General features: G+C 35.7%; 1 protein-coding gene and 1 long non-coding RNA gene across 3 annotated transcripts; both read right to left on the bottom strand.

Moving 5' to 3' along the window:
* Positions 1-2,340: 2,340 nt before the first annotated feature.
* LOC136263040 (sodium-coupled neutral amino acid transporter 7-like) lies at positions 2,341-21,771 on the bottom strand. 2 transcript variants are annotated; one of them, XM_066057490.1, is made up of 8 exons: positions 21,541-21,771; positions 7,463-7,661; positions 7,001-7,145; positions 4,775-4,882; positions 4,665-4,728; positions 4,082-4,350; positions 2,587-2,786; positions 2,341-2,540 (listed from the first exon to the last, which is right to left on the bottom strand). In XM_066057490.1, the coding sequence occupies exons 1-8, from the start codon at positions 21,604-21,606 to the stop codon at positions 2,371-2,373; spliced, it is 1,221 nt and encodes a 406-aa protein (XP_065913562.1). In that variant the 5' UTR covers positions 21,607-21,771; the 3' UTR covers positions 2,341-2,370. The 2 variants fall into 2 exon arrangements, with proteins under 2 accessions (XP_065913562.1, XP_065913563.1); XM_066057491.1 differs by having other exon boundaries at positions 7,463-7,635.
* On the bottom strand, positions 16,076-17,760 carry LOC136263041 (uncharacterized). The gene is made up of 3 exons (XR_010704430.1): positions 17,677-17,760; positions 17,203-17,326; positions 16,076-16,189 (listed from the first exon to the last, which is right to left on the bottom strand). It is a non-coding gene; the product is annotated as an uncharacterized lncRNA (long non-coding RNA).
* Positions 21,772-23,123: the final 1,352 nt, after the last annotated feature.

The following is a 23,123-nucleotide window of genomic DNA, read 5'->3' as shown; positions in this document are numbered from 1 at the left end:
TCGTATCGAGACCTGAAATTTTTCCTGGAGGCCATGCCCAATGCAAGATAGCATCTGTGTGTCTGTTGCATGCTTCAAACTTCACACAAGCTCCACCTGTTAAATCTTTAGCCTGCTCCAGAATTATGCCAGCAGAATCAAACATAAACAGTCTACTATATCAATCAATATGTTTAAAATGTGAGCTTTAAAGATTTTTGGTGAAAGTTGTCACCATGTAGATTCAATCTCAAAACATACGTACATACATAAATTTCCTGGAGAGCACGCTCCCAGACTCCCCCTAGATTTATGTGTGTATGCAACAGAAATTCAGAAACCTGTCACCAAAATTCCTTGAGTTGCCCTTGAGTGTTAAGTGTTTTGCTTCATATTTTAATATAAAAAGCACAAGCTACTAAGGGATTTCCATTCCAGACTTCCTCAGGCTCAGATCTCAATGACGAGTAGCAAGGCTCTTTTCGTAATATTCAAAAGCAACCGCCTCATGTTCAACTCCCCACTGTATAGCAGGCACATTTTTCAAACATTTCAGCTGGAGTAGTTCCATAGCAAGAGTGTGAAACTGTGATTTTCTTTGTAATACAAGACCAAAATTAGATGCAATTAATCCAGTTTTGTTTGACATCCTCTACTTTCTCTGTACTGGTTAATTACTTCTTGCAAAGATCTGATTCTCTTTTTAACATCTTTAGGGTAATCAGGTAGTTCTAGAACTTGCATTGTTGTGGAGGGCTTGTACTAGACATTGAGCAGCTTTTGAACTGATCTCATTGTAACTCATCCAAAGCCTGACCAGAGAAGTGTTATTGTTAAGTATAGTAACAATTACATCTCAAACTTCATCAGATCAGTGATGTTATTATTGGAAAAATTGAGCTGCTGCAGTTTGTTCCCCTTCCTAGCGCAGTAAAGAGGATAATGGCTGAAGCAGCTGTTAACCTGGTACCCAAGATATACAGTCTTAGCCAGTGTTGGGAGTAACGCGCTACTTATGTAACGCGTTACGTAATATTATTACTTTTGTGGTGACAAAGTAATATAACGAAATACGCTATGAAAACAGGTAATATAACGCAAGATACTTTACTTACAAACGTAACGCGTTACCTAAGTAATATAATTACTGTAACGAGTCTAATATGACGTAATATTATTATTAAAAGTAACGAAGTTACTAATCTCGTTAGTAATCCTCTGAGTAACGCCTAACCACAACGAAGTAACGAGGCCTACTGAATGAAGCTTATTCACCAGCTTCTTACTTATAACCAAGGTTTGCACATTGTCCAACAACGCAATCATGTCACGTGATAATGTGGTAGTTTCACAGGCGACAGCTTAAGGCTGTGGACACAAAGTAATATAATATGTAATATTATTACAGTTACTTTATTTTATGGGTAATATGTAACTGTAACTAAATAGTTTTGTTGCAAGTAATATGTAATATGTAACTAGTTACTTTTACAAAGTAACTTGCCCAACACTGGTCTTAGCCGCCTTGAGGAGGGATGAGACAACATAATATTATTGTATAGAGCAGGTTCTTCTCCAATAGTGCTGTTACAATTGATCACCAATTCTTCTACTCTACAGTGGATGGTGATATCACTGATTAAGGAAGATGATCTGGTGAGGTTATTCCATGATAACTCCAGTACTTTAATAGTGATGTCACTATGCATAAGGTCACGATACAGCACACGAAGGCCAGATATTGCAGAAAAGAAATTAAGCTCCTTCCATTTCTTGTGGGGTGAACAGGTGAGAAATAGTGTCACACACTCCACATCATGATCATAAGATGATAGACTAGTGTGATCAGGATCAATTACTTTATCATTGAAAATCTGTGCTTCTTGTATACAGCATACAAGGAAGCTACCGAGTACATCACATATACACCTGTAGCTGTGGTATTAACATGTGCAGTATAGCTCTGCATGTGTTACCTACGCTGAATGGAACTTTTTATTGGAGGAGTACTAGCTATAGTTGTTCTCTATGCTTGATACTGAACTATAAAGAAAAGTTTGCCTCAGCTACAGTTTATTTTCTTTTTCTCAGTCCCTTCTGTTTGCATGTGCTATAATCAAATGGCACTATCAAATTAGCCACCCTTGCAATTGAGTATGCTTCAGGGCACAAGCAGACCCATCCAATTCAGAGATAAATCATCATTTCACTGCCAATGCTGTCATGCTTGCCAGCTAGCTGTACAGGGTAAGCCACTTATATCAATAAGTTAAAAATCACTGCAAAAAAAATAATACAATTTATTAAAAATTAAAAAATATAGTTGTATAATATATTATACGTATACAATAGAAACATCTCATTCACTTATATATGCAAAAATAATTAATATCATTTTGATATGAGGTGGGCTTCAGACATAATAGAGTAGGTCACACTACTGCCAAGGATGTAACAACCAAATGCAATATATGTTGTGGCCACAATGTATAGTAACAGTCTCAGTAGTTGTGATGTGATCTGTACCAAGTTGTTCTGTAGGAGATTTAGTAGACACAACCCTGAAATAATGCTATGAATACATAGCCAATAGCAATAATTAATTACCGGGGAATGTTATCATGAACATTGCTGTTGCACCACCAAAGGGTCTTATTAGTATTAGAACATCAGGGGTGAACGAAGCAAGGAGAACAGAAAGTGAAAACCATCCAACTGCTTCTAGTCGAGCTCTAGCTGTGTCATGAGATTTGATTAATGTCCATTTATGTCCCACCAACTCCACCAGAAACGTATCCAGAGCTAACCTACATAGTGAATTAAAGAGCACAAATTATGTGCATGACCCACTGAGGAAAACCTGCTATGCTATAATGTGATCTGAATTTTTGAGTAACTGTGATTCCCTACGGCTTGTAGTATGCACATGAAACAAGCAGAGCTATTTTGTAAGCTATTAAAACAAAGTGCATACAAATACTCTTGTGTGTTTTCCTAGTTAGATTATTTTCCGTGGGATTGCTATAACACACGTGCTCTCACAGGGGCTGGTGTGTGAGCAATTGATAAGGCGCGATAATGAATGAGGAAGTCTGTGGGAAGCCAATAGCCAACACCATACCTCACAGCTCCTACAGAGGGCTTGGAATTGACTAAAAGACAAAGTTCCACATTCACAGAGGGTTTTGTACTAATTTCACCACACCAGACCTCAGACATGACTCTATATTACATCATTTTTGTGCAATGTAAACCCGGTGGATATGTGTAGGGCAAAAAGATCGAATGTAGGGCAAAGGTGTTTCTGAGCACTGTAATACTGCATCAAGTAATGAAATACAACCTTGTTGTCATACTTTATCAATACTTGGGATTTGCTGAAAAAGAATAACGGGAAGACATTTCTGTACAGCTGGTTTATGAATGCAAAATTTAAATTACTTCCTTAAAACTTACTTTAACATCTGAAAGGTACCGTGCCTGACTTTATTAATGGTTTTGGTCCTCAAACTACCCGTTTTTATTGTTGCTTAATTGATACATGTTTCTGACTCCCTGGCACCTTTTTATGACCACACCTCTTTGTTAAACATATAAGCCCAGAGAGGCACAGCTTGAGCAACAATGGGGCGGCGACTGTGGAAATAAGTAGTGCATGAATTCTGCACTGTAATTCTAGTTTGTATTGTAAAGTGTGTCTTTGCTCATTAGAGCTACCAGTATTGTTAGTAATCTGTGATATTTAAGTCATACCAGTTTTGATACCGCCTGTTTTTTTTAATACCGCCATACTGTCTGGGCACTATGGCCTCCCTGTGGGCTTGTTTCATCCCATATTTAGAAGGTAACCAGACATGTGACAATGTTTGTAGGCAGGCTGATGTAGTCAGCTAACCAAACTATGTAAACTAGTTTGTTTGTGGTAATTTGTACCTGAGGTTTGCTGAGCTACCATGGGTATTTGGTGCTTTTGTTGAGGTAAATGGCAGTTACTTTAATACCAATGGCTTTCACATTAATACCGTGATACTTTTTATGGAAGGTATACCGTTTGCTATTTTTCAATACCGCCCACATCAATGCATACTATATAATTTCTTACCTGCCAATATAACAAGAGAGGGGATACAGTGTAATCAGTGACACCACTATCATTATTCTGGCTATACTGATGGGAATGTCTCTAGGACAATAGTTACGTAGGACATCTCCACTGATACAAACTCTACTATTAAATGTGAGATAACCAAATAGTCCAGTAACACTGTACACTATCAAACACGATGACATCACTGTAATAACAACTAAACTAAATTTCTTAACAGAACGTCTCTTTAGTCCAAAGTATACTGGAACAGCAGTAGCATGACACTGTAAGAAACTTTTTTTAAAAAGTACACACATGCTACTGTATGTAGAACAAGGAACTTTGACAGAAGAAAGGTTGACAATTCCTTACTCCACCAGTGTTGGTAAACTGCATGTTGGCAAACTGCATGTTGGCAAACTGCATGTTGGCAAACTGCATGTTGGCAAAACAATCACATAATTACAAATTTAAATATCCCTTTTAAAGGATTTATTGAGGATTGATGAATTGAATGTTGATGTCTCATATTAATTCATATAATCTTTTCTTCCATCAAAGTTTCAGTTGGGGTATCATAAAATCAAAAATCACTTACCATATAAGCAGTACATATAATGGAATATGAGATAGCACCAACTGTCCAGAATGTGTGACAATCCCTGAATAAAAATAATCTCAATAAAGTTTTCCAAAATATATATTTACTTTTTATTATCTCTATCTTTCTTACAATTCAAATAGTCATCATCAATTATGGTATACTTTACTATAATAACAACCATAACGTACAGCGATGAAGCAAATCCAATTAAACTATATGAAAGAACGCAAAGGTTAGGCTACAACAGGTCTATTAAGTGTATGCTCTATTAGAGTATTTGGTAACAACTAACATTTGTCACCAAATTTATGAAAAGAGGTCTTCTACACATATTCAAATTAACAGCTTTGATGATTCATAATGTCAAATTAGAAAAAGTTGTTGACTTGAAATTTGGTTGGTAGTAAGCACCAGGGATGTATCCAGGATTTTACAAGGTGGTTCCAGATTTCAGTGGTAGTGAGGTATATGTATAGATGTATAGAATCTGAGGGTGCAACCTCCAGTTGTTGACAGATTTTAACCTTTAAAATTTTAGTAATTTCACATTTTCATGAATTCTATAAACAATATATAATTATGAGTCCTAACATTATGCATATGGCTTGCCAGGTTTTGTAGTGATCTAAGAACATATCTGGGAAAATTCTCAATGATTTAAGATTTAGCTGTTAAATCATTGTTATTTTTTAATATTGTATCATACAGTACGATAGTAGTGTATAGTAGGGACCACAAAGGAGTAGGAGTAACCCATGAAAAAAACATCACCCAAAAACCAGCCTAACTTTTCCCAGATGGCAGTATTGGTTAGGCAAAACTAAGCCCAAACAAGTCCTGAGATCAACCTGAAATGCTTTCAAGTTGCTACGGAATTTAAAAAAATATTTAATGGAATTTTCTAGTGAATGACTGACTGAGTAACTGACTGACTGATGCCTTCAGAAAAGCATAACATGATAACGGCTAAGGCTATGGGCTTGATTTTTTCATTGTTTGACGTTGCTTCGACCCGAGAGGTGCCTTTTGGCATACCGCAGTATGTACAATGCATTCTTCATGGACTTACTAGTGTCCTCCTTTGTGTCCCATTCATCTTTGCTGACAATGAAAAGTGTCAATTTGGCGGTAGCACGTGATGGCTTCCCTTCGTAATGGAAATCGTCCGTATTTTTCGTAGTGGCTGCAGAGGTGCTTTTCAAACAGTTTTTGATTCGTAATGCTGTGTAACAATTTGAACATAGCTGACAATGAAGTGAAATGGAATAATAATTATTTGCAAAAAAAAGTTAACAAACAAGTACACACACAAAAAGGAATTTTCAACTAGAGTGGGACCATAACACATCGATAAAAAGTACTAAAACAAGCTGGAGTAGTGCATGATATTAAATCACAGTAAAACAAGAAGAAGTGTTATATCCCTACTATGCATTTCCATAGCACAGTAGGGATATAACACTTCTTATTGTTTTACTATGATTTAACATTGTGCACTACTCCAGTTTCTTTAGTTTCTTTCAGTACTTTTTATCGATGTATTATGGTCCCTACTCTGGTTGAAAATTCCAAAAATTTTTGTGTACTTGTTCCATTATGAATGTTCTATTAGAGTAGTATTGACTGCTTAATTTGAATACAGTGGAACCTTGATTATCTGAACTAATTGGGGGGGAAGGGTGTTCATATATGTAAAATTGAACAGCCATACATTTATATGCAGACCTTTGCTCAACTACTCTAATAAAGCATACACTTGTTGACAAAATAACCTAATTGAGCAGTCAGTTTGGTGTTTGGATAACCAAGGGTTCGGTTAATCAGTGTTCGGATAATCAAGGTTCCAATGTACATCTGACTGCTCTATTAGAGTATCTTGATCTTAATACAGATACTTCAGTGCATGGCTACCCTTGTTCTTCCTTCATCCACCCTTGAGAAATCAATATTACTTTCCTATTGCACTATAACAAACTGCCCTACTCCATTTTAAATTCATTGGATATATTTGTGCTGTCAAACTAAGGTAGGCTGGTGTATTGACTGCAAAACCACAAATTGAAATTCAAGGGTTTCTGGAACTCCAGGAAACCCCCTAAATACGCCCCTGAGCACCAACACAGCTTAGTTTTTGCTAAAAATTTTAGGCCTTTATGTTTATTGAGCACTAAGTTATGGTTTTCCAAGTTTGTCAAAATTGGATGTGTGTGGAAGACCTCTTTTTGCAAATCCAATCACATTAATTTATGTACAACATATATATATATATATATATATATATATACTAAATTTCTAAGTAAAGATGAGCTAAATCTCATTATATAACTAACCTGGTATAGCTGAGAGATCCAATATTCTTCAACATCAATAATGGTAATATGAACACAATGGATAATAATGGGGTAGAAACTCGACGATCAAAATACCACTCCTCTGATAAACGTTTTCCATTGTGTAATGAGAATGCACTGGACACTGTAAAATCAAGCAGAGAATAACATTAAATTATTAGACAACTTCACCTAGTTGGTCTACAGATGAAACTGCCAATAGTATAAGGTCAGTGGGTTAGTAAAACTAAATACAAATTACGAACAGAATCAAGACAAAATAGCGAAAGATTAGAAAGGGCATGGTCCCTAAAAAAAAAAAACAGGTATAGCATATAATATTTATAGACAATGAAGTGAAATTTGAATGCATTACAATGGGCTTGTATTCAAGTTACAATTTTATTGTGTTGCTTTATTTAAACATTAGTTTTATCATAATATACTTAACAAACAACATACTATCAATCAGTTGATCACTAATGAATACTAGTGTACCAGTGCTGGCTCCAAATGGTATTATTATTAGTAATAACTGGCAAAGGTTTCCAATAAGTGGACCACAAAGGTGAGAAACAACATCTTGGTATGTCCTGGATTCAGTCACTTCAGCACCTTGTGCCATTATCAATAAACTAGGAGCCACAAAGATTAGGAGTATCTGATACAAGTAGATATCATGTAAAGTTTATTGTAAATGTAAATCTTCTCTTACACAATGAAAACAGTATTACAACACAAATACACAGGGTTAAATTGCTAGTGTATAGATCTTACATATACAGTTAATATCTGTGGTAATGCATGCATATGTGACCTGGTCTGACAAAGGTCTTATAGATATCCAAGTTTGAATGACTCATAACTTCCAATGTCTTAAATGAAACAACTCAAATCTTTACCACATAATTGTGCTATGCAGCAGCAGTAGGCTGACAAAGCAGTCTCAGACTGGCTCACATATACGCATGTCTTTTCTCAGAATACCTTCTTCCTTTTGTTTGTGGGTCACTGGTTTGTGAAGTTACACCCACATTTGGCAGGGGGGTTGTTTGAAGAAGTCCTTCCAGTAGTAATAACGAATACCATTATGGTGAAATGGCCATGCATGTAATGCATGCACACATGCACACATATTTACAATCTAGGTAGCATATACATGTACACACTGCACGTGCATGCATGACATGGCAAATTTTTCCAGCACCTCTGGCAGTTGAGAGAATTTCAAGCCAGTCAGCCGGGCATGCACAGCTAGCTGTATTTTGATTCAATGCTGAGAGGCTTTCTGCTACTATTATAAATTTACAGGGTACAAGAACAATCATTTATTGGCTAATAATGTCATCTCTGATTAAAAGAATAAATCAAGTTATAATAGCTAAGAGACTTTGCTAGATACAACATTGCTAGAGATTCACTTGAGATTATTGAGAAGACATATACTAATTTAACATGTTACACTGAGGTGAAATGTAGCTGTATGATGTCAGCTAGTATGAGCTAGAATGAATATTTATTGGTCAGTCTACAGCTAGCTATAACAAACTTGATTACCTTTTTTCATTATTGAATGAAATGCTGCAAAACACTGTAAAAGCAGGCCATCATATCATACTGTATAGTAGGGACCACAAAGGAGTAGGCGTAGCCCACAAAATAACATCACCCGAAAACCAGCCACAATTTTCCCTGATGATGACAAGGCAGTATTGGTTAGGCAAAACTAAGCCCAAACAAGCCTTCAAATCAACTCAAAACGCTTTCAACAGAATTAAAAAAAAAATTATTTAACAGAATATTCTACTGACTGGCTGAGTAACTGATGCCTTCAGACAAGCATAACTTGACAAGGCTAAGGCTACAGGCTTGATTTTTTCACTGTTTGATGTCGCTTCGGCTCAAGGGGTGCCTTTTGGCACACCGCAGTACACACAATGCATTCTTCATGAACTTACCAGTGTCCTCCTTTGTGTCCCATTCATCTTTGCTGTAGTGTTGGGCGATATATCAATATTATATCGTATTGTTTGATATTTGCCAATATCGAAAAGCATTGATATATTTTTCAGATTTTGATATTTCAATATGATATATCACGTGATCTGAATTTACTTTTTTTAAGCTTATTTAATAGTTGATTGTAGCTTTCCATTACCTTCAGCAACTTTCAAATCACTTACTCTGAGTATGTGGGCAGAAAAATCCTCATTGTGTATAGCCATATAGCAAGAAAACCAGCAATTTACCCATGCAAATTAATGTTACAATATAGTATTGAAAAGTATCAATATCGACCAATCATCGTATCGTTCTGAAAATCCTGGTATCGCCCATCACTACTTTACTGACAGCGAAAAGTGTTGATTTGGTGGTAACATGTGATGGCTTCTCTTCATAACGGAAATCATCTGTATTTTTTATAGTGGCTATTTTAATTGTAGAGGTGCTTTTCGAACAGTTCTTGATTCGTTTTTGACTCCCTGTATTCACAGGCTTTGGATAGCATTTAATAACAATAATAAGTACTGCTGTGTAACAGGTTGAACATAGCCGACAACTATGAAGGGTGATTAGTGCCATAATTATGCCATATATTTACACTATTGAGGTAGACTATCATGGTGTGGTGGGCTGCAGGGTAATGGTGATGTTGCTTATAATTACAACCTTGTTATTATTAATAGTGTGATGCTTCTATTGCATGTGATATACACAGTAGTTGTCATCATGATAAGTATGTATACTTAGATATAGACTATATGATACCATAATCATGCAGCATTGCCATTATGAGATTGTGATATAGACATTTACCATAATGACATAGACCTTTGCCATTGTGATATAGACTTTTCCATAATGACATAGACCTTTGCCATTGTGATATAGACTTTTCCATAATGACATAGACCTTTGCCATTGTGATATAGACTTTTACCATTATGACATAGATCTTTGCCATTATGATATAGACTTTTTTCATTATGACATAGACCTTTGCCATTATGACATAGACTTTTACCATTATGACATAGACCTTTGCCATTGTGATATAGACTTTTCCATTATGACATAGACCTTTGCCATTGTGATATAGACTTTTACCATTATGACATAACCCTTTGCCATTGTGATATAGACTTTTACCATTATGACATAGACCTTTGCCATTGTGATATAGACTTTTTTCATTATGACATAGACCTTTGCCATTGTGATATAGACTTTTTCATTATGACATAGACCTTTGCCATTGTGATATAGACTTTTTCATTATGACATAGACCTTTGCCATTGTGATATAGACTTTTACCATTATGACATAGACCTTTGCCATTGTGATATAGACTTTTTTCATTATGACATAGACCTTTGCCATTGTGATATAGACTTTTTCATTATGACATAGACCTTTGCCATTATGATATAGACTTGTAATAATGTGATATAGTTAGCTACAGTGGTAGATCTTGGGGGAGGTACTCCAGCAACCAATTATTTACATACTTGATAATACTATCTAATAGAGCAGTCAGATGTATATTCTTCTATCACTATTAAGACTATTTTAACCAACATCTATTTTAATTATATCTAATAGCAGATCTAGAATTTTACAGAGGGGTGCTAACAAGTGCATTTAAAGTAGGGAGAAGAGGTGGTAACTGGTTGATACATCTGCTAGTATATGCATTATGCAAAGCACAAGGTCCCGAGCATGCATGTATGCTCTATCTCAAGGGGACCTGAACCCTCACTCCCACAACATTTTTTGCAAACTTAGACTTCTAAGATACATGCAATTTGGTAACAATTTGACTGAATTAGTATAAGCATATTGAGCTGTCTGATCCTGCCTGATACATGGGAAATACTTTGTAAAAGGCTGCCTGAGCACCACTGGCTGTGGTGTAAAATTTGCAGTGTAGCTATTGGTGTGGCTATAGTATGTTCACGTTGAGCTGAATCCTGAAAAACAGCTAAAAATTAAATGTGAATTTTTTCCCAACAGAGTTAACATTTCAGCCAACCAGATGATTATTGGTAACAGCGAAGGTGTCAACAATAGACACGTACGGTTTGGGTCCATTACAAGTTCAGGAAAGGGCTGTAATGGACACTGTACTTATATGGCTTCCCCATAGGAAATGTATTGTGAAAATTTTGATTGGCTGTAAATATTATGTCAAACATTTGAACAAAAAGATTTTGAAATATTTTTAGCGGGTCAAGCAGCACTACAAATGAGCCAAATTTCAAGATCGTGTGTAATTGCATCCATGAGTTATTAAATGTTTTTGAGGATTCAGCTCAACGTGAACATACTATAGCTATATCCATACACAGTGATAAGTTAGTTTCAAACTTTCAGTGTCATGTACATGCAGATTGAGACTGACCTTTTTATTTTAATCTTCACATGCATGAATTTGAAGTAATACATGATTTATGATATCAGGAGTTAGCTAATAATAGTAGAGGGAGCTCTCAGTGTACAATCATCACATTTACTTGTAAACATTTTACACCTCTGAAGATCATTTCAGTTATTCAGGCCTATACAGTGTTAGGTAATTAAAACAATCTTCACCTATAGAGAATACTACAAATTAGCAGAAAAGATTCCTTTGAATTTCTCAGGATGCAGTGTTACACACTCTCACCACCATCAGAGTGTCTAACTCCAGTTTGGGAGTGAGTCACTCTCTCAGGATCATTTTATAAGGCCTATGCAGTGTTATACCTTCTCTCTTCACTATTATTAACTCTTGACGATTTATACTATAATACTATCAAGAGTAAACAATAAAGAGAGTGTCTAACTTCATTGTCTCACTTTTATTATTTACTCTTGTTAAGTTATTATTGATTTTAGGGTTCAGTGCATATAATATTACTGAGTAAAGGCTCCACTGCAATTGCAAATAACACCACAGGCTTCTCTTAGAAGGAAGGCTGACCTCATCAACAGTTCTTTGGAAGCAGGATAGTGGTGTACATATGTTCAAGAGTATTTTACTCTTGATATGATCAGAACTTACAGCAGTGCTTTTGTACAGACCATATAATTATACCACCATGTAGTCACTCTCCCCTATGAATATATTAACTCCCGATATTACCTGTATTGATCATGTCGCAGTCTGGTAGGAAGAGTTCACTAAATGAAGATTATATAAATAACTATAAAATACAATTAATAAAGAAATTTACTGTGTAACACCATATATTTGTTATCCTAAGTATATATCATACTCATACTTCTGAACTCTGATTTGCTGTGATCTTGCATTATATAATAATATTATAACATACGTATCTTAACTTCTATCATTAAAAGTCCATGTAGATACTTTTATAACTGTATTTACATTACATTGATTTTTAGGTTATGAGTGTACATAATGTTGCTATGCAATAGTTACAGGCAGGATTGCATTTATGTACTCATTTTTGAAAAGGACTTAAGATATGTCAACCTAAAAACTTTACCTAGCACTAAAGGATAGCTATGTAGCCTTGTAGGCATACATTTATTTTGCACATCCTTACATGCATGACTTTATTGTCGTGTACTGCAGAAGTCCCTATAACATAGCTAAGGTGTACACAATAATAAAGCCACCTCATTGTTGACAATGTTGAGGCCATTTTTCCTTGATCTCATGCATGACTGTAGTATTCTAGTACCATGTATCATTACTATCGTTACACAGTGGAAGAGTAAAGGAGAATAGTTTTATATATGAGATTAAGTTGGAGCTGCACCAAGCAGCCACATAGTAGTACATATGTTCAAAATTTTCAGGCCATATTCTACATTTAATTGGCTTCATTATACAAGATTCAGAATCAAGATATCAGTTCTATTGATAAGACCTGCTATGTGATAGGGGTGTAGTTTTTGCCATTCTTACAGGCCACAATGGTTACATATAGTTAAAGGATGTGCTGATAACAACACAATTTAGCATTACCCCAGAACACTACCCTATAAGCGTGGAATGATCACTCAGGAACATACATGTACTGTAATGTGTGAATTGCAATATACATGTAACTCATTCTACTATTACGTTAACTATAAATATTCTCTGTATACATTTTATCAGTAGTTAAATTACATGCAGGCATCTCTTATGACTATCAATAATGTTAGTTGTTAGTCCATGATCAGTTCTTCATCTTTAAAGTCAGACAGTTGGTTGTAAAAACTGTTTAGAAACATACGAATTGTCAACATATGTGCATATGTGACCGTCTCAGCAAATTGCAGTCTAGTTTGCAACTAAAGCATGCAGATAAATAGCTTAAAGGATCATGTACAATGCAGTAGGTGTAATCAAAATCATCATTTCTTCATTTAAAATTCCTTAATACTTTGTTTACACAAGTATAAATGCAGGTCTAAAACTGTATATAACTTGGTTGACTTGTCAATTCATAGTGAGCATTATAGGCCTATATATGCAAATGAAAGTTATGGCTACAAATTCAGTTTTCAGGGCAGTTGCTGTACAAATAAATTTTTTCTATGTCTATTGTATCTAGCACTATAATTCCAAATCTACCTACCTCAATAGGTCTTGTGGAGGAGGCACCTTTTTAGTGGGATTTTAGGTGTTTTAGGGAACTACTTTATTAGGGTATATTGATCTCCTTTATATTAGTATCAAGAATCTGTAATAGAGAGGACTCTTCTTTATTATGGACTCCTGTTAGTATCAAGTAGATGGAGATGTACATAGGAGGATCCCTCTTTCTAAGAAATCTTTGATCAGCAGTGACCACTAACACAAGTGTGACTGTCGTATTAGGATGGCTCCTCTATTGGGGTATATTGATCTTATAGTCAGGTGGTGTGAACAAAGGGCAGGGACGTAATCAGTGCAAGCTGATAACTTGGAATTCCTCTTTGAATAGCAATAATTGCAAGTAGAATCTGGTGGAATTGTAGGCATAGCTAAGGATTTGTACACTCAGCCATTAGCTGTAATAAATCAGCACAACTATTGCCAATGTTTGATGACAGATATTCCCTCCATAATCTGTTTGACAAGGGCTACAGTCTCCTTCCCACTGCCCAAGCAATGGCTGAAACTTTGATAACCTATTTTGGACACTGTATACAATGCTGAGACCAAAAAAAAGTGTGAACTACATAGGTGGATCATCTTTGTTGACATGGTCACAAATATGAAGCAACTTACAAGCAACCATCTGAGATGTACTTGTGTAAAGATGGTCAGTGATAAAAGGTAATACACCATGCATTATGTACTCATCAGTGGCTAATGCAATGGACAAATTTCACAATGAAAATTTGACCGTTGCCCCTAGCAACCTAAATTTTACATTATTTATAGGTGTCAATGTCTTAAATAACTTCTCCAAGTTTTAAAAAGATAGCATAAATAAGTCATGAGAATGATGAGATATTACATTTTGAAGTTGCAATTTTCCCAAACATTGTCAATGAGAGGGGCAACAGTTGCCCCTTCTCAGTAATCACACAAATCAGGGGATTCAAGTAATGTCATATCTTATGACCTATATACACTATCCATATAAAACTTGGAGAGATTATTGTTGACATTCACACCTACAAATTATGTAATGTTAAGATATATGTACTTTTTAATTTTAGTATTTGCATATGTTGAAATACCTCATTTTTGTGATTGCCCAGAAGGGGCAACTGTAGCCCTCTCACATAGATATGTATGGGAAAACCACAAATTTCAAAATGTCATATCTTATGACATATATGTGCTATCCTTTCAAAATTTGGAGAAGTTACTTTAGGCATCATCACCTAATAATACTGGGAAATTCAGGCTGCTAGGGGAAACGGTTATTTCTATATGCTATAAAGCCTTATTATGGAATTTGTCTATTAACAACACTGTAAATTCAAATGGGTACAAATGGCCCAAATTTTTGGGTTGTTTTACCTGCAATTCAAATGACCGATTTTTTGGTAGTAATGACCCAAGAATGTACTTGGTTATTTTAACTTTGTAAGATATAGTTATATTACCCAGATGCCCTAAAGTCTCTTCAACCTCTAGCCAAGTGTTTGAAATAACCTTACCATCATGGTTATTTTAACCATCTGTGGTAAAATTAACTCACGTCACAAAATATTTGTTTTTTGTTTGTTTACATTAATTAACAAGTCAGTCATCATTAGTAATAACATACATTAATCTATGTGTGACACATATTCGCAATAGTTGTTACGTACTGCATCTTAATACTTTAAACATACCTGATCTTATAGAAGTTTCAAATTGTATATAAAACCTATGTTCTCCATGTTCACTTTTGATTGTGGGATGTAACACAAATGTTATAACGGCTAGTGTACTGTAAATTTAACCATGTAGCTGGTCATCTAATCTGTGCCATAGTAGACTTGACCATACACACTGAAATTACCCAAATATGTTATTTCAACATCTTAAGTGAACAGTTACATTGACCTACCCTAGTTATTTTGACCAATTTAGTCCAAAAGCCTACCCTAGTTATAACCACTTTTTGATAGTCATTTTAACAAAAAAATTTGTAGGTTAAATTTACCCATGGAGGTTGAATTGATCCATTTGAATTTATTGTGAACTGCAATGTAACTATTAAACCACAAGAGTTAATTATACAATCTCTTCCTTCCCATCGATGTTGCATGTCCCTTGGACCAGAGTTCAAAATAATTAGAGGGTAGTCACTTCTACAGGTTTTGTGCCAGTGCTTGAACCTAGGATAAAAATGCAATTAAGTGATCAAGGGTCTAGTTAAAGCTACATATAAAGCAACCAAGTACTGCCAATAACAGGTGATCAAGGAACTTTATAATTTCCAGATCATTATAAGACATCCTGCTTAAAATATCAAGCACAGATTTTAGTTGAAATCAAGTGATCAAAGTAAATATTAACAATCAAATGTCTTGATTCCAGTTGCATGCCTTATGATGATGAATATATACCCCTTGTAAGCCTATGCAAAGATAACAACACACTATTATATAGTTTAATGTTCATTATTTTGATCAGAAAAGTAAAAGTACGGATATAAGTAATCCATAACTGAATTTGGAATTAAATGTCCATAGGTATATCTTCATGTGCTTAGGTGATCTCCTTGTTTCAATTCTTTGTATTTCTATGATCCCTGATCGACCTCGTTTTCTTTGCATAAACTTGTTTGTTTACTTTTGAATAATGTGATTATAACTGGTACATCTACTTATACCATATCAAAATAAACAATAGCACCATATGCAGACTGTATGTTTTCAACTGAACACACACACTCCAACTATCAATTACTACTGAAGAGTAAAGCGGTCATTATGCTTCAATTTCAGCTATGTGTCAGCCTGTTAAACCATAGATAATATATACCTCCGGAGGTATATATTATCTATGGTTAAATTGCATTACAAATGAAGAATAGTGTAAGGAGCTCTGCAGCTACTATAAAAATACAGATGATTCCCATTACAAATGTAGGAAACCATCACAAGCTATCACAAATTGACACCTTGTGCAGTCAGCAAAAATTAAATGGGACAAGGAAGACAAAGGTAATTAATCCCACCATGCATAGTGCAGTAAGGCACCTGTCAAGCTGAAGTGATGCCTATACTCACAGCAGAGAAAAAGTCAGACCAAAGCCTTAGCTGTAATTTAATTACAATTGTCTGAAGCATCGGATAGTTAATCAGTAGAAAATTTCTGTTAAAATATACCAAAAATTGTAGCAACTTATAGGAAGTGTTTAGGTTGTGCTGAAGGTACGTTTAGGCTTATTAATACAGGACTATTACAGGTACCTAACTGATAGTCAAGATGCCATGAAATTATTGTGTTGCTGGTTCCTGGCCATGGTCAAGTGTTTTTTGTAAACCTCCTTGATCCCTAATAGCTATACTGCACTTATATTGTTGTGTATGCTCCAACCCAGCGGATTAGTTTGGGTGACCAGACTTTTATTAAAAGCACTTGCAAACCATTAATTTTGACTAAATGCCTAATGTCATGAATGATAGATATTTTATTTATTTTTTCTCTGCAATTCACCATTTGGCTAAAAGTCACTCCCATACTTAATCTCATAAATAATTGTCAGTTTTGTATCTGAAGTATTCTTTTTACACAACAATAGCTTCCAAAGTCCCACTTGAACCTCACCTGTAATGTGTGAGGGCATTGAGACATGGACACCAATTACCACCAGGTCTAGCTAGCCTTTGACAGCACAGCTAGGTGGGCTGCTTTTCCTTTCCTAGTTAACACCAACTCCCCATTATAACAGCTGGGTAGAACAGAGCAATGTGATATGTGAGTATAAAGTGTCTTGTTCAAGGAAACAACAAGCAATCACAAAACATCAAACGTAAAACCTTTTGATTACAAAATTTAGCACTCAGATCATGCTGCTTCTCTCTCTCTCTCTCTCACACACACACACACACACACACACACACGCACACACACACACACACACAATCAAACATCAAAGCAAAGCCTTTGATTACTATAAAAATTAGCATTCACACCTACCCAGTGAACCAGCACTGGGACACACATATAAGTATGCACATATGATACTTATTGCTACTCACACAAACACATACATACACACACTACTTGTACACATTTTACTTAGAAAGTTGGACTGCCAATGCTGTCGCTGCTGCTAGTGGTATTGCCACCATTACTGCTCATGCATCTTCCAGTCAGGTTACTGTCAGGAGGATGGATTACATATATATATATACACACTACACCACACACAGAAGTTTTGTATGACTTAAATTAGCTTGCAACTGTGAAGTCAAGAGTTCTTTTTTAACTACTGCATGTAAGGTATGCATGCACTATTAGGTTACTTTAATGCTAAGGGAAAACACCTATATATATATATATATATATGTTATAGCAATATTAATGAATCTGAATTTCCAAAATGGAAATGATTTGCATACATACATGCATAACCTACAGTTGTCATATATATGCAATAATTGCATGGATGGAGCTATGGTGCCATGCACAAATTTGTTATAAAAGCATCATGGCTAGACAAGTAGTAGGGTTATGTCTTGTATATATATGTTAGATCACACACTTTTATAAACAAATGTCAGAACTATGAAAACATGATTGCTGAAGCCTGATGTAGTGTGGACTCGTCAAATTTTCCTTCAACAAAGGTGTTGTACAGTAGCTGCATCATGTAGGTTGGTGACTTACTAAGGTGGTTGGACAGGTTGGTATGTAGTTGGACAGACATCAAGACAAGCTCCACTGTACTGCCATGACTTTGGGTCAGCCATTCACATCAGTATAGTTGAGTACTGCTCTTTTCACCATTTATAAAATATATAGGACCACCTACTTAATTCGGTCTAGAAATGTGTTTGTCTGTAAAGCAAAGTCTTACAATATTATATATTTTGTGAAGCAATCTTAATTGATATGGAGCATTACTTAGAACACAATAAAGATGTTTTGGTAGACTGTCACCAGTAATAGAGATGGCAATAAGGAACAGTGCAATAGCATAAGGAATAAAGTGAATTCTAGTTACACAAAAGTATACAACTGACATAAGAGGTGTTCATGAGTCTAATTGGTAACCAATAAATGTCTCGTCATAGTAGTCACTAAGATCTTGTATTTACATGTCATCAGATCCCTTGTGGTCTTAGGCAAAACTACGGCACCCCTGGAACAATGACATGTACAGTTCAAAATAATTCTATAGGCTGATCAGATTCCTTATAGAAATTCTTCTTAGGAGGCAGAAACATAGTGGAGATTAGATAAGTTTCTTTACTCTAGTACTGGAGAGTTTGCCTTTAGTGTCCCATATGATTCTGGGGAGGAAGTATGGCTGGGTATAACATACATAGAAAATAGACACCTATTATCTATGGTGTCCAGAACAGTACAAGCGTGAAGTATCTGATGATAGTAAAGGCAAGCAACTTGAGGAGGAGCAAGGAAACTAGGGCCAAGATCACTGAGTATAATGTGGGAACACATACCTAATTGAAAAGAATGTATACATAGGCTAATGTATACATAGAGCTTATGGTTGTCATGGTTACAAGCATCAGGAGTTTTTGCTTTGCATACTTACTGTACTACCCAGGAGCATTAACCAGCTACCACTCCCTCCTCTCTATTTTAGTTGCCATTGTGAGCACCCATTTATAAAACCCTAGATCTGATCTGCTCTTGCTATGGCATAGATAATTTAGGTAGATTTTGGTTAAATAGTCTTGATTGTGATAGAAGAATATACACTTGACTGCTCTATTAGATAGTATTTCAAGTATGTATAAATAATTGGTTGCTGGAGTACCTCCCCCAAAATCTACCACTGTAGCTAACTATATCACATTATTACAAGTCTATATCATAATGGAAAAAGTCTGTGTCATAATGAAAAAGTCTATATCATAATGGCAAAGATCTATGTCATAATGAAAAAGTCTATATCATAATGGCAAAGATCTATGTCATAATGAAAAAGTCTATATCATAATGGCAAAGGTCTATGTCATAATGAAAAAAGTCTATATCACAATGGCAAAGGTCTATGTCATAATGGTAAAAGTTTATATCACAATGGCAAAGGTCTATGTCATAATGGAAAAGTCTATATCACAATGGCAAAGGTCTATGTCATAATGAAAAAAGTCTATATCACAATGGCAAAGGTCTATGTCATTATGGAAAAGTCTATATCACAAGGGCAAAGGTCTATGTCATAATGGAAAAGTCTATATCACAATAGCAAAGGTCTATGTCATAATGAAAAAAGTCTATATCACAATGGCAAAGGTCTATGTCATAATGGTAAAAGTTTATATCACAATGGCAAAGGTCTATGTCATAATGGAAAAGTCTATATCACAATGGCAAAGGTCTATGTCATAATGAAAAAAGTCTATATCACAATGGCAAAGGTCTATGTCATTATGGAAAAGTCTATATCACAAGGGCAAAGGTCTATGTCATAATGGAAAAGTCTATATCACAATAGCAAAGGTCTATGTCATAATGAAAAAAGTCTATATCACAATGGCAAAGGTCTATGTCATTATGGTAAAAGTCTATATCATAATGGCAAAGGTCTATGTCATTATGGTAAAAGTCTATCATAATGGTAATGGCATATGTCACAATGGCAATGCTGCATGATAATGGTTTATATCAAAGTATACATACTTATCATGATGACAACTACTGTGTATATCACATGCAATGGAAACATCACACAATTAATAGTAACAAGGCAGTAATTATAGGCAACATCACCATTACCCTGCAGTCCACCACACCATGATAGTCTACCTCAATAATGTAAATATATGGCATAATTATGGCACTAATCACCCTTCATAGACAACGAAGTGCAATGGATACTTCACTTTTCAGACGATAATTGATATGGCTGAGGTGTGTGGCACTATTTCTTTCTTTCGGTATGCATGGATTGCAGAGATGCACAGTTCTTGATTTGAAATTCTGTGTAACGGGTTGAACATCGCTGACAACAGATACTTCACGATAATTGATATAGCTGGGACGCGCAGCACCTTTTCATATGTGGTATGCGTGGGTTCACCAGTCATAGCTAACAAAAAAAAGTTAACAAACAAGTACACAAAAAAAAATGGAATTTTCAACTAGAGTAGGAACCATAGCACATTGATAAAAAGTACTGAAACAAACTGGAGTGGTGCACAATAGTAAAACAATAAGAAGTGTTATATCCCTACTGTCAGAGTTGGGAGTAACGCGTTACGTAATATTATTACTTTTGTGGTAACTAAGTAATATAACGAAATACGCTATAAAAACGGGTAATATAACTCAAGTTACTTTGCTTACAAATGTAACGCGTTACCTAAGTAATATAGTTACTGTAATGAGTCTAATATTACGTAATATTGTTACTACAAGTAACGAAGTTACTAATCTCGTTAGTTATCCTCTGAGAAACGCCTAGCCACAACGAAGTAACGAGGCCTACTGAATGAAGCTTATTCACCAGCTTCTTACTTATAACCAAGATTTGCACATTGTCCAACAACACAATCGTGTCACGTGATAAAGTGGTAGTTTCAGACGTGACAGCTTAAGGCTGTGGACACAAAGTAATATAATATTATTACAGTTACTTTATTTTATGAGTAATATGTAACTGTAACTAAATAGTTCAGTTGCAAGTAATATGTAATATGTAACTAGTTACTTTTACAAAGTAACTTGCCCAACACTGCCTACTGTACATCTTGGAGCACAGTAGGGATATAACACTTTTTATTGTTTTACTGTGATTTAATATTGTGCATTACTCCAGCTTGTTTCAGTACTTTTTATCGATGTGCTATTATCCCTACTCTAGTTGAGGTCAATGAATGGGAAACAAGGAATTTTCTTGGAGTGGCCTTGTACCCACCTGACGCTGTCTTTGATGGCACAATATCAAAGTTAGCTATGCAGTCTCACCAACTGAGCCGCCACTGCTTCCACAGGTCCACCAAATGTCCAAAACGCGTAGGGGAAGAGCAGCATGCCACTACGCGATAGCAGTATGTATTTGTACGAATATTGCACTGATCAGAGAGTGCTTCCCTGGCTTTGCTACTCCCTTTGTATTGTCATCGTCACCATTAACATCCATTACTGCTTCAATCGAGACTTCCATCAAGACGATACACCGCAATTAAAAAAAAAATCTGCGGGAGGGAAGAGAGAATAAACGTCTTAATGATTAAGACAAAATATACATTACAAGCATACAGGGGCCTAGACACAGGGGTACCATGTGCTGATGGATCAGTACAGGAGCCCTGGCAAGACTTACATTAACTAAAGGTAAATTAAATTACAATGCACAAAAAAAAAACAAAAAAAAACTATATCTACATATATGTAATACTTAAAGTTTACCTAAGGTGGTCTAAAAGATCCCAGCCCGGGGAGGCTCTAGAATTAAAAATTCTGTAAGAACAGGACACAGCAATGCGAGCTGCCTGCTTAAACAAGGATCTTATGGTTTTCTTTGGCACTTCACAAACAGTAGCCATTTGAGCAATTGTTTCTGACAAAAAGTGGCCTAAACAACCAATTTCAATTGGAACAAGATTGACAGTTAACCCAGAAAGCTGGAGGTCATATTGCAAGGAGCTATATCGATCTTCCTTTCTAGCTCTAGCAGCAAGAAGATGTTGCTGGGTATTAGTTGGTACTGTCAATTCGAACAAACAAATGGAATCATTAGAAACCAATACCAAGTCAAGCCTGCTGAGGGTGGAGGAAAGATTGGTTGGGATGGTACTAGGGGGGCTGGAACTAGCTAGATAACCTGGAAGGTCAGCGTAAAGTTTGAATGTTTCAGGTAAATGCTGTTGGAGCCCATGAACAAGGACTATTATTTCCTCTGGGCGCTTATCAATACAAAAATTATTAGTATAAGCGGCGCTTACTTTTCTGTGAATGCTATCCCACTAGGGACCTGTGAGAAGGCTTAAAGCCTGTAAGTCTAAACATTTGCATTGTATTAGACATCTATGGCGCTACGTATGTATTGCTCACTCCAGCTACTTGTTATGCTGGCATACCTACTCTCAAGGCTTCAAAAAAATTATAGACTAGTGATTTACATCATGAGGGGGCCTAGCCCAGGAATTATGAAGTGTACAAAGCATTGTCATTGATGATTAACAACGAGACAAAAGATCAATTGCTTTTTGCAATTAGTAATGGTGTACTGGATGCTGAATTTAAAAAATTGAGTAGACATTTCAGCAGCGCCGACAGTAGCTAAAGTCACTCACTTAAGAGGGCACCATCACATCAATGAGGGAACCTAACTAATAACGTATGTCATACTGAGTATGTATGATAATATTACTTAGAATCCTACAGTAAATTAATTAATTACAATAACAATTGATATGAGTGCATGTCACACCATAGAGCTGGCATACAAGGAAGCTAGCTACTGAGTACATCACATGTACACCTGTAGCTGTCACTAAGCTGTGCAGCCTGAGCTCTGCATGTGGTACCTATGCTGAATGGAGCTT

Source organism: Dysidea avara, chromosome 8 (genome assembly GCF_963678975.1).
Source record: "Dysidea avara chromosome 8, odDysAvar1.4, whole genome shotgun sequence".
Classification (NCBI taxonomy): Eukaryota; Metazoa; Porifera; class Demospongiae; order Dictyoceratida; family Dysideidae; genus Dysidea; species Dysidea avara.
Note: the sequence above shows the minus strand (reverse complement) of the source record. Positions and strands in the feature narration are given on the sequence as shown.

Coding starts and splice junctions, on each gene's coding strand:
- LOC136263040 (XM_066057490.1), bottom strand. CDS start 21,606: ATGCTGCTCTTCCCCTACGCGTTTTGGACATTTGGTGGACCTGTGGAA. Junction 4,351..4,664: donor TTATATGTACTGCTTATATG/GTAAGTGATTTT, acceptor AGTTTCTTACAG/TGTCATGCTACTGCTGTTCC. Junction 2,787..4,081: donor CTCTCTTGTTATATTGGCAG/GTAAGAAATTAT, acceptor TTCACTATGTAG/GTTAGCTCTGGATACGTTTC.